This window comes from Octopus bimaculoides, chromosome 8 (assembly GCF_046866305.1).
Source record: "Octopus bimaculoides isolate indiv1 chromosome 8, ASM4686630v1, whole genome shotgun sequence".
NCBI lineage: Eukaryota > Metazoa > Mollusca > Cephalopoda > Octopoda > Octopodidae > Octopus > Octopus bimaculoides.
Window position 1 is genome coordinate 44,176,593 of NC_142935.1, and position 18,055 is coordinate 44,194,647.

The 18,055-nt window shown below is 36.2% G+C and overlaps 1 protein-coding gene across 2 annotated transcripts in view; it reads left to right on the forward strand.

Annotated features, from left to right (window-relative positions):
* The first annotated feature begins 2,343 nt into the window (after nucleotides 1-2,343).
* LOC106871746 (uncharacterized) overlaps nucleotides 2,344-18,055 on the forward strand; it is a 50,920-nt gene continuing 35,208 nt past the window's right edge. The window contains exons 1-3 of one of the 2 annotated variants that reach the window (XM_014918371.3): nucleotides 2,344-3,190; nucleotides 14,687-14,758; nucleotides 17,306-17,406. In XM_014918371.3, coding sequence (XP_014773857.2) covers nucleotides 2,585-3,190; nucleotides 14,687-14,758; nucleotides 17,306-17,406 — 779 coding nt within the window. In that variant the 5' untranslated portion in view covers nucleotides 2,344-2,584. The remainder of the gene's footprint in view (nucleotides 3,191-14,686; nucleotides 14,759-17,305; nucleotides 17,407-18,055) is intronic. The other variant, XM_014918372.3, reaches the window with a different exon arrangement.

Here is an 18,055-nt window from a genome sequence, read left to right on the forward strand (position 1 = left end):
ACATACATATATATGTGTGTGTGTGTAGAAGGGAAACAAAGAAAGCTTCTGACAATGTGGAAAGTTTCACAAAACTTTTATATTTCAGGCACAAAGGCCCATCCTCAGAAGAAAAACAAGTCTGAGATTTGTATTTTGAGAAACTTTCCACGTTGTCAGAAGTTTTTTTGTTTTCTCCTTCATCGATATTACAACACTTCAAGCAAACTACGACACTCTCATAGCAGTTGCTGGCATGACTGTCTGGTAAGAAGCTTGCTGCCTAACCACATGGTTTTGGGTTCAGTCCCTCCATGTGGCACCTTGGGCAAGTGTCTCCTTCTGTAGCCTTGGGCTGACCTAAGCCTTGTGAATGGATGTGGTAGACAGAAACTGAAAGAAGCCAGTCGTGTGTGTGTATGTGTATGTGTGTGTGTGTGTATGTGTGTGTGTGTGTATGTGTGTGTGAATATGTGTGCACGTGTCTTTATGTCTATCTTTGTGTCTACCCCACCTCATCTCCCCCACTTAGTACTCAATACATTCAAATAAAAACTCTTCTAGGTGGTGTCTCAGCATGACTGCAGTCTAATGACTCTACTGGATCAGTACTGATCTGACAGCTAATCAACCTCCCTATCCATGTAAATGTCTATTAATCCTTGTATAGAAAGCATAGTTTCAAGCTCAAAACCAGTGTGTGACTATATAAACACCCAGGAATAAAACTTAATGACAGAGTTTATATCAATCAAAATTTAATGTAGACACAGCTATAAATGTTGTAAATATACACTCTAAGAATTAAATCAATAGTATGGAAGTGAATGTAATCTGAGGGAGATTCGGTTGTTCACTCAAGCAGAATGAGTGACTATACTAAATACTCTCTCTCTCCTTGAGCTGCTTTTTAGGGCCAGAGCAGAGCTTAGCTTTAGTTGCAAGATATTAAGGGGAGGTAAAATAAATCTCCAAGTTAATAGGGTGTCAAACTGTGAACCAAAGTGTCTAGTGGTCATATCTTGTTTACAACACAGCACTGCACTCATGGTGAAGACATCTAACTAACTTGGTTTGTCTTGTTGTAAATAGGTAAATTATTATCATTAACATCGTCACTATCATCGTCATTATTGTAGGAGCTTTTTTTATATATATATTTGCTTTTCCATGTTAGCATGTGTTAGAAGGAAATGTGAAAATATAGATATAAAATGCCTCTTAAGTCATACATCTTTAAAGGACAGATGTTTAATTCTGGTTTCTTTGATATGAAATGGATGAGAAATGAATATCCTCCTGGATAGTATGTTATTCTCTAACAGGTAACATTCCCCCAGAACATTTGGCTCCTATCTATTCCTGCCAACAGTTGAGTTAAGTGAGGTGATGTCCTGGCCAGAAAATTGTAAAACCATTATAAATCGTCTTTGTTTTTATAGACCCAGGTTAGCCCTGATCCAAAAAATGTGTGCTCAAAAACATCCAGTCTTAACAATCCTTTTGGGTGGGGGACTTTTTTTTTTTTTTTTACATTGGAAGCGGGTTCTGTTACAGAAATACTTTATCTCTCACTGTATGTTACTAAAAAATCCACATAGAAAAAAAGTAAGTCTTTCTGTAGGTTGAGATTATTTAACAACAAATTTACATTGCATCGGTTAGACAGACTTATGACCAATGCCTTTTAGCCCCGATTATCTTGTTTCTTTCTTTTTTTTCTTTTCTTTTTTTATATAGTTTAATGCATTCTTCCCTCTCATAATTTGAGGAAGATTTGCCTGTTATTTTTAACAAGTCGGCAACTAATTCCAGATTCTCCAGTCGTCTTTTCATAGACCATTGTTGTTCTTTCTTAGCCCGAGATCGGCCCTGTCAAGGTACTTTTATGAACAACAGAATTCCTTTTTTAAGACGGAATATTTGTGGAATATATTGCTATTATTTCTAGCAGTTGGTAAGGAAACAGGGAACTAAAGAAAGGACAAGAAAACAAAATGTAGATCGAAATATATCCCGAGTCGAGAAAAACAACTGTTTCCCAGATCCGTAAATCATATATCGTATTTATATTCATAAGGATCAATGTCTTCCATATATTTATTTTATTTAACTAAGTAAACATTTCCATGATACATAAACGAGAGACAAAGACAGAGAGGTCAAGTATGAAAGAGAAAGAGCATCTGTGTATGTGTATGTGTGACAGAGAGAGGAAGTCATATATGTGGGCGAGAGAGGGAAAGAGAGAGATAGCATATATATGATAAGAGCGCGTCTACATATGAGAACAGAGAGATAAAAGAGAAAGAGGGAGAGAGGGAGAGAGGGAGAGAGAGAGAGAGCAGCCGCGCACGCGTGTGTAAATGAAAAAAAAAAAGAAAAGAAAGTGTGAGGGTGATAGAGAATGGATGAGAAAGAAAGAGAGAGAGCGCGGTAGAGTGGGTGAGTGTGTTTGTTGATGAATTGTATACAGCAAGATCTCGTAACAGTATTATATGATACTCGACCTGTCTATCGTTTTCATTTTTTAGAATATATTTACAAACAACAGGGCTTGGTTTTTAGATTCTGAAGAGGAGAAATAAACCGCAATTTTCTCATAATGGCAGCTACATTGTTCGTTATTAAATTGCCGAAGCAAAAATCATGTTTGTCAAAACTCGAACGGAGTAATTCAAGTTCCGAGCTGTTGTTAGAAACCGCACCTAACTCTGATTTATTATTCGGGGATAACCAAAACACCAATTGTTCCTTTAATGATAATATTTCGTCTACAAAGGTTTGTGAAGCATCCGAAGCTGTCTCTCCAAAATCAAGCAATGACAACACTATTACATCTACGGTTTCCAACAACGTCAATTACAGAAGTGTTGGTAGTGACAGCAGTAATATTAGTAATAAAAATGATAAGTCTGGTGCAAACAGTATTAATGTTTTGGATCAAGAGTCCGGTGGATCGATAGGAAAGGATGATGTTGACGTGCAAATCAAAATCAGTGGTTCGGACGTTAAAGGTCAGGGTAACAATAAAACACTGGCGATCGAAAATTCCGCATCGAGTAACTTGAATGAAGGATCACCTCAGCTGGGCGCAGATTCACGAGATCGAACAGTGAAATTGGAGTGTAGATTCCAAGTGACACCTATAGATGAAACAGAACCCGAACATGAAATGCAGGATTTTATCCCTAAGGAAACCCCTGAAACGGTAAGAAAATTTATTTTTTTCTTTTTGGCAGGTGCGTGACAATGTGCCCATATTTGCTGACATAAATATACATACATAAATTCATGCATTCATGTAGTGAAGGTGCGTGGCGTAGTGATTAGGGAGCTACACTCTGGATCGTAAGATTGTGGTTTCGATTTCTGGACCGGATAATCTTTTTTTGATTGAAACAAACAGGAAAAAAAATCTGTGTTCTTGAGCAAAGCACTACATTTCCCGTTGGTAAGAATACGTCACAGAATACGGGGAAACCGGATACATGAGCCTATATGACTCAGGAAGGACCTTTATACAACCATATATAATGGTTCTTAATGATAAGTATTCCATTCAGGATTAACTGTCCACTCAATGAACTACAGTGTAGATATTATTAACTTAATCCTCTAACAAAGTCAGCGTAACACAATGTATCAGTTGCAGGTACAGTCTAACCGATGGCACACCAGAATATCTATAGGTTCGTAACATTATAAATGTTCATACACATTTATAATTAAATATGTGTGTATATATATATATATATCATTTGTAGAAAACAAATCCGAAGGAGAAGCACACTCGAAGCACTCTAAGATGTAGAGCTGTGTATATTTTAAAATGGGGAAGGCCGGTTCGTGGGAGGGGGAAAAGCCTTGGTACTGAGGCCTTTCTCCCTCCATATTTTGAAGAGGTCTTAGACCAACAGGTTTTGAGGTCTGACGATACGCCATAAAGCTAAACCTTTTATGGAGGGGAAACCCAGGGTAATCCCATAAACCGGCCTTCCTTATTTCAGTATATATCATCATCGTCATCATCATCATTTAACGTCTGCTTTCCATGCTGGCATGGGTTGGACGGTTTGACTGGAGACTGGTGAGCCAGATGGCTGCACCAGGCTCCAATCTGATCTGGCAGAGTTTCTACAGCTGGATGCCTTTCCTAATGCCAACCACTCCAAGAGTGTAGTGGGTGCTTTTACATGCCACCAGCACAAGGGCCAGTCCAGCGACACTGGCAACGACCTCGCTCGAATGTTGTTTTCTACGTACCACCGGCACAAGTGCCAGTAAGGCGAAGCTGGTAATGATCATGCTCGAATGGTGCTTTTTACATGCCACCGGTACAAGGGCCAGTCAGCGGCCCTGGCAACGATCATGCTTGGATGGTGCTCTTAGCGCTCCACTAGCACAGATGCCAGTCATGTGGTGCTGTCATCAAATTTGATTTCGATTTCATTTGCCTCAATAGGTCTTCACAAGCAGAGTTTAGTATCTAATGAAAGAAAAGTACGCCTAAGTGGGCTGGTTACATCACTGGCATAGGCCACAGGTTATAGTCTGACTTGGCTTGCTGGGTCTTCTCAAGCACAGCATATTTCCAAAGGTCTTGGTCACTAGACATTGCCTCGGTGAGGCCTAATGTTTGAAGGTCGTGATTCACCACCTCATCCTAGGTCTTCTTGGGTCTACCTCTTACACAGTTTCCCCTCAACTACTAGGGTGTGACACTTTTTCACACAGCTATCCTCATCCATTCATACCACATGACCATACCAACGCAGTCGTCTCTCTTGCACACCACATCTGATGCTTCTTAGGTCCAAATTTTCTCTCAAGGTACTTACACTCTGTCAAGTATGCACACTGACATTACACATCCATCGGAGCATACTGGCTTCATTCCTTGCAAGCTTATGCATGTTCTCAGCAGTCACGTCCCATGTAGCATGGCTGTTCGTACACATGGAGGACTATGATAAATAGGAGGGGGCTGAGGACTGAAGACTTATTTTTTGTAAGCCTAGTAGTTATTCTATCAGTCTTTTTTGCCAAACCGCTAAGTTTCAGGGATGTTAAGACACCAACACCAGTTGTCAAGTGATGGTGGGAGCACAAACACACACACACACACAAAGATATATATATATATATATATATATATATATACATATATATATATATATATATATATACGACTGGCTTATTTCAGTTTCCATCTACCAAATCCACTCACAAGGCTTTGGTTGGCCTGAGGCTATAGTAGAAGACACTGGCCAAAGATGCCATGCAGCGGGACTGAATCTGGAACCATGTGTTTGGAAGCAAGCTTCTTACCACTCGGCTCATCACATGTGCATTGAATTATATAACAACAGATTTGCATAAAAGTATGGAAATGCTACAGTTTTCCCCAAAATAGAATGAAGAAAACTGGCCTGCCTTCTCTAAATCCAATTGCTTTGGTACATCATTATCATCATCCTCGATTGCCCATTTTCCATGCTGGCATGGGCTAGACGATTTCACCAGAGATGGCAACCCAGAGAGCTGCACCAGATTTCATTCTGATTTGGCCTGGTCTCTTTGGCTGAATGCCCTTCCTAACCTCAACCACTTCACAGTGTGTACTGGGTGCTTTAATGTGGCACGATTGCTTTTTATGTGGCATTGACATTGTAAATTACGAAGCACTCCAGCCCTATTTTGAGTTTCCTGAAATGAGCATATACATACAGATACATGTACAATAATCAAACATACACACACAGGTACTGAAGAGACACATACACCCATTATTTGAATGCTTATACATCCACACTTGTATGATGGTCTCAAGAGTACAAGAAAGACAATTCTGCAATTTCTTGTCTAGACATCCTGCACCGATGATTTGTTTATAATGATCAAATGTTCATACTGCACATTAGCTCACTTCCTCCATCGAATCAACATTATCTGCACAGGTGCAGAGTGAGTCATACAACAAGCGTTGAAGTGATTGTAGAGCAATGAGTGATGAAGTGTTTTGTTCAAGAACACAATACACTGCCCAGTCCAGGAATCAAACCTACGATCTCATGATCCTAAGTTCAACGCCCTAACAACTAAGCCATGTGCTTCGACACAGCCATGCATGCTCACATATATTCACAAATCCCTGGAATTGTCTTGAGTCAAAACCAAAATGCTTTGCCATTTATCTCAGAATGATACTTATATTTACATACATATTAACTAGTATTTAGTTGTTGCTGTTTATGCTCCAAATTCAGCCTGATGGAAGACATTCCAGACATGAGCTCCTCCTTTTTTTTTATACATTGTATGTAGGACTACATTATTTAGTGCACCTTTTTTTACGTTTTAGATATTAGTGTGTGATTTCAGAGTGATTTACTTGCTATTCCCACCATCTCAAGAGTCCACTTAGCTAACCTTTAGTACATAAAGAAAGCTAAATTTAAAAATCTACTGCCTTGTCAAATTTAGACTGTCACTTCTTCAACAAACATAATAGAGCTGATTCAGCTTTGTTTTAATGTACACTAGCAGTATAACCCGGCGCTGCTCGGGATTAAGCTAGGATTATTAAATGATTAAGTCCTTTATTTCAAACCAAAATAAATAACATCGACATCAGATTTGAGCGAAATCCGTTGAAATTAGTTTGGCTGAAAATGGTTTGCTGGCAATTTGATTGGGAAATCCCATAAGGAATCAGTTTATTGGTTATTTTCACTTATTGACTCTTTTTTTTAAATGTTGCATTAGAGATCTGCATAGGAGAAGGTTGATCTGAAGGTTTGCATTGGGGATCTGGATTGGAGTAACTTAGGAAAGCTTACCAACAACCTTAACCAAAAAATAAGGAGCCTGTCCCTTCTATGTTAACTCTAACCCTAACCCTAACTCTGACCCTAAAACCGTAACCCTAATCCTAATCCTAACCGTAACACCCTAGTGGAAATCGTGCGGGTGTTAATCTGAAAAATTACCAAACCCTTTTTGTGGTTCGAAAAACGGGTTGGGGGTGGGGTGACTAACAAATTGTTACATACGTTTTTGTTTCATAGTTGTGAAATATAAACAAAACTCTTTCGCTCCCAAAGTAGTATATGTGCGTATGTGTGAGAGTGAGAGGGGGGGGGGGGAGAAAGATGAACGATTTAAAATAAATAAATGATTTAAAATAAATATATTTGAATTGTTGTGTGAGAAAGTATATATAATCTTATAGAATATAGTGTCTTTCAAAAACATCTTATATTTGAAACTATATCTCATATTTAAGAAAAAAAATGCATTTTACTCTGTCTTCCTTAGCTACATTTTCTTTCGTAATACGCTTTGTCTCCCTCTTCCACTTGTTCGTTCCTTTTTTTTTTTTTTTGCTCTCTCTCCTTCACGCGCGTACGCACAGATTTGACTTCGCCATGTCAACAAACTTCAAAATTGGTAAAAGTTTATCGATTTTTACAGCTATACGCGGGTGCCTCTGTGAGAAAAAGTTGACAAAAACACAGATAGGGTCATGAACAATGTCCTCCTAAAATTGGAGCGACATGCGTGCTAATTTGTGGACGTGCATAACCCACATCACGTACACACACACACAAACATCTTGTGTTTTATAGATATTGATGAAAGCAGTTAAAATAAACATTACATTTATTTCTCACTGTGGAAATAACAAAAGACATTTGTTAAAAATAGAGCATTTGCAACAAAAAATATAGTGTGATTTGAGCTTTGTGTTACATTGAAATATGAGATTATGTAGAATCCATGTAATTCAATGAGACTACAATTACTAGTTTTCACTAGATCAGTCCTGACCATCTAGGCCTGTGGTTCTCAACCAGAGTCCATATGACCCCTGGCGGGGGTCCATATAAGATTTTGTGGGTCCAAGCAAGTAAACTAGCAAATTGGTGATCCACGGCAGTATTTCAAGGGTTCATGGAAAAAATTTTAAGGTTAGATGTATTAATTGCAAGAAACAACTAGGTTTCTTTCTCTAACACTTAACATACTTCAACATGTTTCTGGCCACTTAAACATGTTCTCTCAGAGAGTTCTATACCAAACCTTCACGAGTGAATGAGTGAAAAACAAAAAATGAAGTATTTAAAAAGCTAGTTTTTAAGCATCGAATGGTAACAGCCAGGGGCCACCAACATAAAATACTAAAGAAAGGGATCTAGAGGTAAAAAATGGTTGAGAACCACAGATCTAGACAGACCTATATGATGAAAGATTTTCCAACTATCACTTCCTTTTTTTGCCCTCTCACATATTTTTCTCTTCTTTTTATTTTTCTTATGGCACATTCAGAGCTACATTATCCAATGATCCCTTCCTTTTTTTTAAAGATGGTGGAACATGATTTCACTGAGATTTTACTATTTATAGAGGGCCAGGTGATCACTTAGAAGCTAGCTCCCTCACAAAACAAACAACAACAAAAAAAACAAACATGATGTACAAGTGAGAGCTAACATAATGCAGAAGGAAAAAAGTATAGCCCCCTTCTCTTCATTTTAAAGTGAATTTGAGTGAGTGAAGTCTTATTTACCTCACAGAATTATAAGTATGTTAGTTTTCACTCAAGAATCTCACTTCAGTCATATGTAAATGATCAGTTTACAGATTAGATGTGATATAAAAATATGCGATGTAAACAAATATTATTAACAGGTAATGTTATCAAACATTATTGTTATCAAAATTAGTGTTTCCCAAACATGTCATATTTGTGTGGTAATATCAGCTTTTTATCTAAAAAGTTCTGCCCAAAAGTAATCACAGTAAAAGCCCTCATATATATATATATTGGCGTTAGGAAGAGCATCCAGCTGTAGAAACTCTGCCAAATTAGATTGGAGCCTGGTGTTACCATCCGGTTTCACCAGTCCTCAGTCAAATCGTCCAACCCATGCTAGCATGGAAAGCGGACGTTAAACGATGATGATGATGATGATGATGATATATATATATATATATATATATATATATATATATATTTGTTAATCTTCAGCACAAGCAACAGTGATTTAAAGGCCGAGAGTTTTGTGCATAGGTCAAAGAGCCATGGGTTTATATAGCTGGTTGAAAATTATATTTCTCTGGAATGTTCTTGAATGAAATTTAAAAACAAATATGTGGACAATTTATATTGTTCAAATTCTCATAACTATGTGTGTGTGTGTGTATGATGGAACACACCTTTGTGTGTGGCAGGTAAGCAGGTATGATAAACACTAAGAATGTACAGGAAATATGTTCAAAGAGTAGGAGACAGCTTCCATTACCTAGGCAACTAAGTTAGCAGGGAGGAGGATACTCTGAAAGCATAGTTGCAAGACTAAGAACAGGCTGGGCAAAGGTCAGGGAGCTACTTTCTTTGTTGATAAGAAAGGGCCTCTCTTTCAGAGGGAAAGGCAGATTGTACGATGCTTGTGTCTTGATAGCCATGCCACATGGCAGTGAAACATGGGCTGTGACTGCAGGGTACATGCAAAGGCTTGAAAGAAATGAAGTCAGCATGTTTCAGTAGATGTGCAGTGTCTGTGTGCATATATGACAGAGTGAAAATGTTCTAAGAGAAACATTGGGTATAACAGGTGTCAACTGTGGTGTGCAAGAAAGAAGACAACTGGTATGGTAGCACTTATACTAGCCCTCACTTTTCCCTGTCGGTAAGTTCCAGTGCATCTCCAACATCTATTTCTCTCTCTCTCTAACTCTATCTTTCTCTCTAACTCTGTCTCTTCTTCCTTTCCTCTCTTTTTCTGCTGGGGTTGCCAAGTAAGACATCTGTCTCTAGCCATCTATTATACTCTAACCTCTCACCTGGCACAAAGCCACCTCCGTCAGTTCCAGTCCATCACCTAGCTGAGAGGTTTTTGTTTCACAAGTTGCTTGGCAACATCACTGGTGTTGGTGCCACATAAAAAGCATCTAATGCATTCTGTAAAGAGATTGGCATTAAGAAGTGCATCCAGCTGTAGAAGCCATGCCAAAGCAGACAATAAAGTCTGATGCAGCTCTCTGGCTTGCCAGCTCCTGTCAAGCCATGGAATCCATGCCAACATGGAAGACAAATGTTAAATGGTGGTGATGATGGTGACAATACACACACACACACACACATATACACAGGATGTCCTAAAATTAAGGCTACTAACTTTTTACAATTTTGCCAAAGCAAAATATTGTTGTATTTTGGGTCCGAGCAGTGCAGTGCAATGTTAAAGGAAACACACTTATGACACTACCACATGTATTTGGTATGACCACCCCTGTTTCGAATCACAGCCTAGGTCCAAATGCTTCACGTGCAGCACACAGCTGTTCTTGTGGAATTGAAGCCCCTTCCTTGCACAGTTTTACCTTCAGAGTATCAAGCAAAGCATGAGGAGCGAGCAAGACCCTCATCTTCAAAATGAACCAAACAGAAAAACCCAACAGGTTGAGGTTGTGGCTTCTTGATAGCCATACATCCTTGTCTATCAATGACAGAATATTTTTCTGAATCCAGTGTTGTGTCTGTTTGAAGCTGTGAGATGGTTTACTGTCTGTTTGATGTCAAATTTCTTTCCATCAGTAAACACTAAGCTGGGCAGCATGCCTTGAGCAATCTGACACAGAGTAAGACAACTTCTCCCCTGTCTCATGGCCTTATAAACTTGTGTGAGCTCATGACAGTGGATCATTTTGTAAGGGTGGGTTCTGAGACCCTCCTTCAGCACTCGATACATTGATGTTCAGTTTATTTTTGCTGTAGCAGCCAGTTTTCTGATGGAACAATGAGGTTTTGCCATATCTTTTCTCTGGTATTTTGATAATCTGAAGGGTCCACACACTTTTTCAACGATCTTCATGTTGATTAGTAGTAGAACCAGTCTCTTGAAATTTCTTGATAATCTTCCAGACTGTTGTTCAGTTGATTTTAAGACTTTTTGCTATAGCTGTATTATTTTCACCTCCTTTGTGGAGGGTTATGATCGTATTTCAGTCTATAGCCATTATCTAATTTATAAATCTGAATTTATTTAGTATGAAACAAAAAGAAGACTCACTAAGCTTTTACAATGATGTATAATTTTCATATCTTATCATATTTATTGATAGTTATTAAAGCCCGAAACTTCGGTTACCTTAATTTCGGGACACCTTGTGTATGTATGTATGTATGTATATGTATATATATATATATATATATATATATATATATATATATATATATATATATATATATATATATATATATATATATATATATATATATATATATTTATATATATATATATATATATTTATATATATATATATATATATATATATATATATATATATATATATATATATATATACATATATATATATATATATATATATATATATATATATATATATATATATATATATATATATATATATATATAATTGGCAGTATTTACAAATTAACTCAAAGGGATGAGAGTTTCATTAATAAGTTTCATGTGCAAAACCCTTGAGTCACAAACACACATGCACACACACAGGCACATACACATACACACACACATGTATATGACAAACTTCTTTCAGTTTCTGTCTATCAAATCCACCCACAAGGCTTTTGTCAACCGAGACTACAGTAGAAGACACTTGCCCAACATGCTATGCTGCGGGACTGCACCCAAAACCACATGCCTGGGAAGCAAGTTTCTTAACCGCACAGCTGCACCTGCATCTATTCTTAACCATGCAACTACACCTGTACCTATTCTTAATCACACAGCCACACTTGTGCTATTCTTAGCCTTACAGCCATGCCTGCACTAATATATATATATGTATATGTATATATATATACATAGGCACAGGAGTGGCTGTGTGGTAAGTAACTTGCTTACCAACCACATGGTTCTGGGTTCAGTCCCACTGCATGGCATCTTGGGCAAGTGACTTCTACTATAGCCTTGGGCCAACCAAAGCCTTGTGAGTGGATTTGGTAGACGGAAACTGAAAGAAGCCCGTCTTATATATGTATATATATATGTGTGTGTGTATGTATGTGTGTCTGTGTTTGTCTCCCTAGCATTGCTTGACAACCGATGCTGGTGTGTTTATGTCCCCATCACTTAGCGGTTCGCCAAAAGAGACCGATAGAATAAGTACTAGGCTTACAAAAAATAAGTCCCGGGGTCAATTTGCTCGACTAAAGGCAGTGCTCCAGCATGGCCGCAGTCAAATGACTGAAACAAGTAAAAGAGAGTAAAGAGTAGCTGAATTACCCAGTAATACCCAGAAAAGCGTGGTTTATTTCCAGTTCCCATTCCCATTACATCGTTTCATGTCCTATTCTATTCCCTGTTCAGTTCCCATTTCAGTTCCACTCCCATTCTTATCCGCAATCCTATATCAATATATAAATTTTAGAATCAAGCCATTAAATATTTCATTAACCTTTATAGTTATAGTTTATTGCTAAAAATAGGTATTACAAACTATTAATATGATTAGTGGGTTAATAAGGAATGTTCCTATATTATTTTAACAAATGAATATGCATCTGAGTAAAATAAATGAGTTGACGCAGGAAAGCAGGGGTTATTCCCAATTCTCGTTTACCATTACAGTTCCATGTCCTATGATGTTTCCTGGTCAGTTCCTGTCTTTATTCCCAACCCATCGTTTAGAGTAATAGTTTATTACTAAAAATAGGTATTACAAACTATTAATTCAATTAGTGAGTCAGTAAGGAATGTCCCTGTATAATTTCTAACGAATATGCATATGAGTAAAATGAAGTAGATAAATAGATAGATTTACAAATATATTGACAAATAGACTGTGTATTGAGACTGTTCAAAATAGGTTGACTCCAAAAATCTAAGGGCATTGAATTTTTGGAAGAAAGCAAATGTGAGCGAGAGGGAGCAAGAAAAAGAAAAGAGGAAAGAAGGAAGAAAGTTGTACAGAATTTAGATACATACTTATGTATATCTACATGTGTGTATATATGTATGTATGTATCTATATATATCATATATATAAATGGCAATTTCTGTCTGTTACCGTCTTGCTGCCTATTCCAGCAAACTAATCTTCATGAAACTTTGCATACATATTAAACTAATATCTAGTTCGATTATAGCCTGATTGGATTTCAATAAAATTCAATAATGGACCCCCTATGGGGGTTGGGCTATTATGTGATAAAATGAGAAGGGTGCAAAGAGTGTTGGGTTGAGGGAAATGTGATAGCATAATGAGGGTGGCTGATATCAGTGAAGGGGAGGAGCGAGGAAGAGACAGAAAGATAGGGAATGTGAGAGACAGAGAGAGAGAAAGAGAACGAGAGACGAACAAACCAGGAGAGAGAGCATATGTTTACTGAAGGGAACGGCGAATTTTAATACTCTGTTCTTTAATTTTTACCTATCAATTAATGTATGTGCTTTTGTGAATTAACTATCATATGCTCAGTCAAAACTTTTACAATATGTCCAACAACAGATGTAAAACAAATAAGTGAGAGATAAAGTGTTATATATTTGTTTTCAAATAACTGTATTAAGTTCTATTAAAACTTTACCAATGTACTGAAACAATAAAACTATAGATACTGTCTTTCATTTTGTTCCCAAGCTAAAACTGTTTCATTCTTAACATAAATTGAAAAATAACATACAACTCAAACTAGAAGATGTAAGAATATAAAAACATTCAGAGGAGTTGTTTCTTTACATTACACCTTCAGTACTACTTATATAGAAATTCAAATTACGACAAACATAAACAAACAAGCGAAGCTTGCTTTTAGAAGCGTTGAGATGTCTTTTTTATAGAAAGTTAAAGAAGTGATGTTTAAATTCTCAATCGCAGAATAATGCTAATAATATAGCCTGAACAGGATAAACTATCCCTATTTTTGCAGAGAAAAGTGTAGGTGGCCAGCTGTGGACTCGAACTCACATCCCCGTCATTACATGTGACGATGCTTTTGCCGATTAAGCTAAACATATAGAATTTTACATCATGTCATGGTTCAGAAAAATATTCTATTCCATCTTAGAATTTTCAACACGTGTAGATGTCTATCTCTCTACTTTTGTAGGGTCTTCCCTGATGCTGTCACATTGTGAAATTTTAAAAAAACATCAAAATTTTCAAATTTGGTATATTGAAATAATTTTCCATGTGAAATCCAATTTTGTAATTTATTTGTTCCGGAAAAATTACTGTAAAATGTTACTGGGGTTTGAAGTTTAATCAGTTTTGCCTAAACAGAAAACAGGATTTGGAAGCTGGCATTTTCTGCATGATAGCTGTTTATCACAAAATGAAAGCAAAATCATTAGGTGGAGGAATTTTTATTAAACAAATGGAAGCAAAGCATTACGACAACCATAATGGATATATAATGCTTTACACTTCGATTAATATACCCACTCTACTGACAGGCATACAAGTGCATTTTTTCCTGACTTAGGGATTCTTAAACAGCTACACACACACACACGTATACATTTCATTCCTAAGGCTTTGACAAATCTACAATTGTACCAAATTGTCTTTTATCTGGATGGAATCCAGATCCATGTGATTGCAAAATGAACTTCTTAACCATAATGCCATAAATGATATTTCTGTACCATAACTTACATTTTTTTTTTTTATTGAAATGTTTAAACTTATATATAATGATTTTTTGTTTCAGATGGTGAAGAATATTCTGGAAGAATTTTCAGTGAAAAATGATATATGGACAGACTCTGATTCCTATAAGCAAGTTAATATCTATTTAATATCATAATATTAACAATGTTTTACAAATAACAATTGTAAGAATGTTCTGAATTTCCAGCATTTCTATCTACATTGAAATGCCTTCTACACATTATATACCTATAAATGTGTGTGTGTGTGTGTGTGTGTGTGTGTGTGTGTGTGTGTGTGTGTGTGTGTGTGTGTGTGTGTGTGTGTGTGTGTGTGTGTGTGTGTGTGTGTGTGTGTGTGTGTGTGTGTGTGTGTGTGTGTGTGTGTGTGTGTGTGTGTGTGTGTGTGTGTGTGTGTGTTTTCACCTGAAAATCAATATTGCTTTTGTTGTGTCTTTTTAATGTCCTGTAATTTAGCAGTTTGACAAAGGATAAAAAAAATGTTCAAGTTTGTAAGTTCAGAGGTTGATACAATCAACAAAACTCTTCTTGGCAGTGCTGCAGCATGGCTACAATCCAATGACTTAAGGCATTTAAATAATCAGTGAACATTTGGACACATGCACAAAGACCAAATCTTCCAAATTTCTAGTCTTCCCATTCTATAAAAGTGCAGACAATACTCTAAACCAAACAAGAATTAATAAGGAAAGTTCATTTATTAGAAATAAAAGAAATACAAGCCACTGCTGAATGGGCTATGAAAAACATCAGTAATACACAATTCCCTTTTTCCTATGAACCCATTATTGTAGAATGTATACTTGGGATTGTTCTTGAGAAAACCAAAATTCATGTACCAGCTATCATCTATCATATTTACTCTAGACTTTGTTATCTTACCTACCCTACAAAGAAGGGATATATTTTAACATATTCAATGGGAAGAAAGTAACCCTTATTGATGACATTATTCTTTGACAAAATAATAAACACTAATTATCTAATACACTTTTATGTAAACAATTATGATATCCATTAAAAAATCTCTGTTCAAGACAGAAGCAGTATACAAACCAAAAAGTATTGCTTATGTCCACTTTAATGTATAATCAACTGTTTTCCCTACAAATTTGTGGCTAGTACTTCTCTTAGAAACCACTTCCATATAGATATATGGATTGCTTCTTCACCTAACACAAGATCCAAATCTCAGCATATTACTGATACTTACTCCATCAATCTTAAGAAGAGGATCTGGGATTGACCAAATGTTTTCATTTATTCATTTTATTCCATATTGAGTATGTCGTATCACTTATTCATCTCACTGTTTACTAATTTTCACATGAAATATTCAACATATTCAGTAGAGAAAAGCTTTTATGTGGCCTTCTCACATGACTGTCACATAAGCATAATACAGGAGTGTTGATAAATCAATTCGTATGTTAATGGATAGCATTCTAAGTCACATTCCTACTTTATAAACAAACTATTTTTATAGCAATGATCAGAGTTGATATAATTTGTGACACAACTCCATGCGGTAAACATTTTTGAAAACCTAATGTGAAACCAGTCAATTGTATTCCTATATTTTAAAATATAATTAAATTCTAATCAGTTCTAATATATTCTCTGTTCATTTTCAATTTCATTTCTTCTATTCCTCCACTTGTTTGTATTAATAACAATTAGTATATATATATAATTTCATTAGGGTATTTAACCCTGGTGTTTACAGTATTAAGCTCATCCACAGATACAGGCTATCAGTCAATACTGTAAACTAAAGGTTGTTTGTACTACTAAACAAATATCTGAAAATCCACAAATATCCATAGAGCTTTAATAAGAACAAATATATGGAATGAGCAGATCTATTTACTAATTCAATTTGCAATTGTTTCATCTTAGTTTAGTGTCATCAATCTTGAAACATTATGTAATAATTTGTACAACAATTGATTACTTTCTTTGTAGTTTTTCAAGGTAACCTAAATAACAGATGCTGAATAAGATTCTTCAGGATTGCCTACAAAATATATACTGAGCAACCTCAAAAAACATCAAATATATACATAACAAGTTGGATATGTCTATATGAACACATTTACATTACATAAAAAAACAAGTGCTAAGAATTGAACTGGTCAAATAAATGTTATTTTATTTAGGCTGGATAATTAATTGTATTGTTAGTTGTTTGCACTTTGTCAGTTGGTTGCATTGAACAAAGGTGAAACAATTTGTAAACTGAAGTAGTGAAATGATTTTTTCACACCATTCTTTATTTGTCATTATATACACACTCACCCCCACACATGTACACACTCTCTCTCTCTCTCTCTCTCTCTCTCTCTCTCTCTATCTCTATCTCTATCTATCTATCTATTTATCTATCTCTAGCAGATTTATAAAAAAATGCATTCCTGCATGCTGTCTTTCTTCATTCAAACATAATGCATGTTAAACAACATTGTTTAATCTATACTTCTTTTCTTAAGAAGGCAGAGTGCAAATTTATAGAAATTCAACTGCTACTTCTAGCCAATCCAGCAACCACATAGGATTTCCCTTGTTGTCTCATATATATACACATATATGAATAACGATTGCGTGTGTGTGTGTATGAAGGTGAAACTAAATCATTTATTTGTTCTCTAATTGCAACCCAGATTACATTTATTGACTGTGGTGTTCCTGCCAGAATTGAAGACATATTGAAGAGACTAATGGCTATTGGAATTGGTCAAAAACTCAAAGGTTCTTCTATCAGGTCAGTACAACTTAAGCACTTCATTGACCTTTCTGAAATTTCGTTAAGTTTGTCATCCAAAGCAATCCTAAGTTTTGACTAACATGGATCAGATAGAAATATTTAGTTTATCCAGCCAGTCACTCCCCCCGCCTGACGTAAACTGAAAATTGTGTTAGAACCTGGTTAGACATGTTCTTAATTCATGTACCACATAGTTGGCTATATGATCTCCCTAGTTCCCTGATATCCAAACTGACATCAGTACATGAGCTGTTCTGGGTATTGGTTGATATATAAGCAGTCTTGGCTGAGAGTGTGTGCAGGGTTCTAAGTATTTTGAAGCTGATAAGAAATGAGCAACTTATTTGGGTGTTCTCTTTTAGGGTTTGAACCTTCAAACCCCCAAATTATTTTAGTGCAAGTTTAGAAAAATTTTCTGATATAAATTAATATTTCTGTGTGCAAAAGTGTTAAAATTCTTCCTATATGTATCATCATCATCATTTAACATCTGCTTTCCATGCTAGCATGGGTTGGACGATTTGACTGAGGACTGGTGAACCAGATGGCTACACCAGGCTCCAATCTGATTTAGCAGATTTTCTACAACTGGATGCCCTTCCTAACGCCAACTACTCCAAAAGTGTAGTGGGTGCTTTTACGTGCC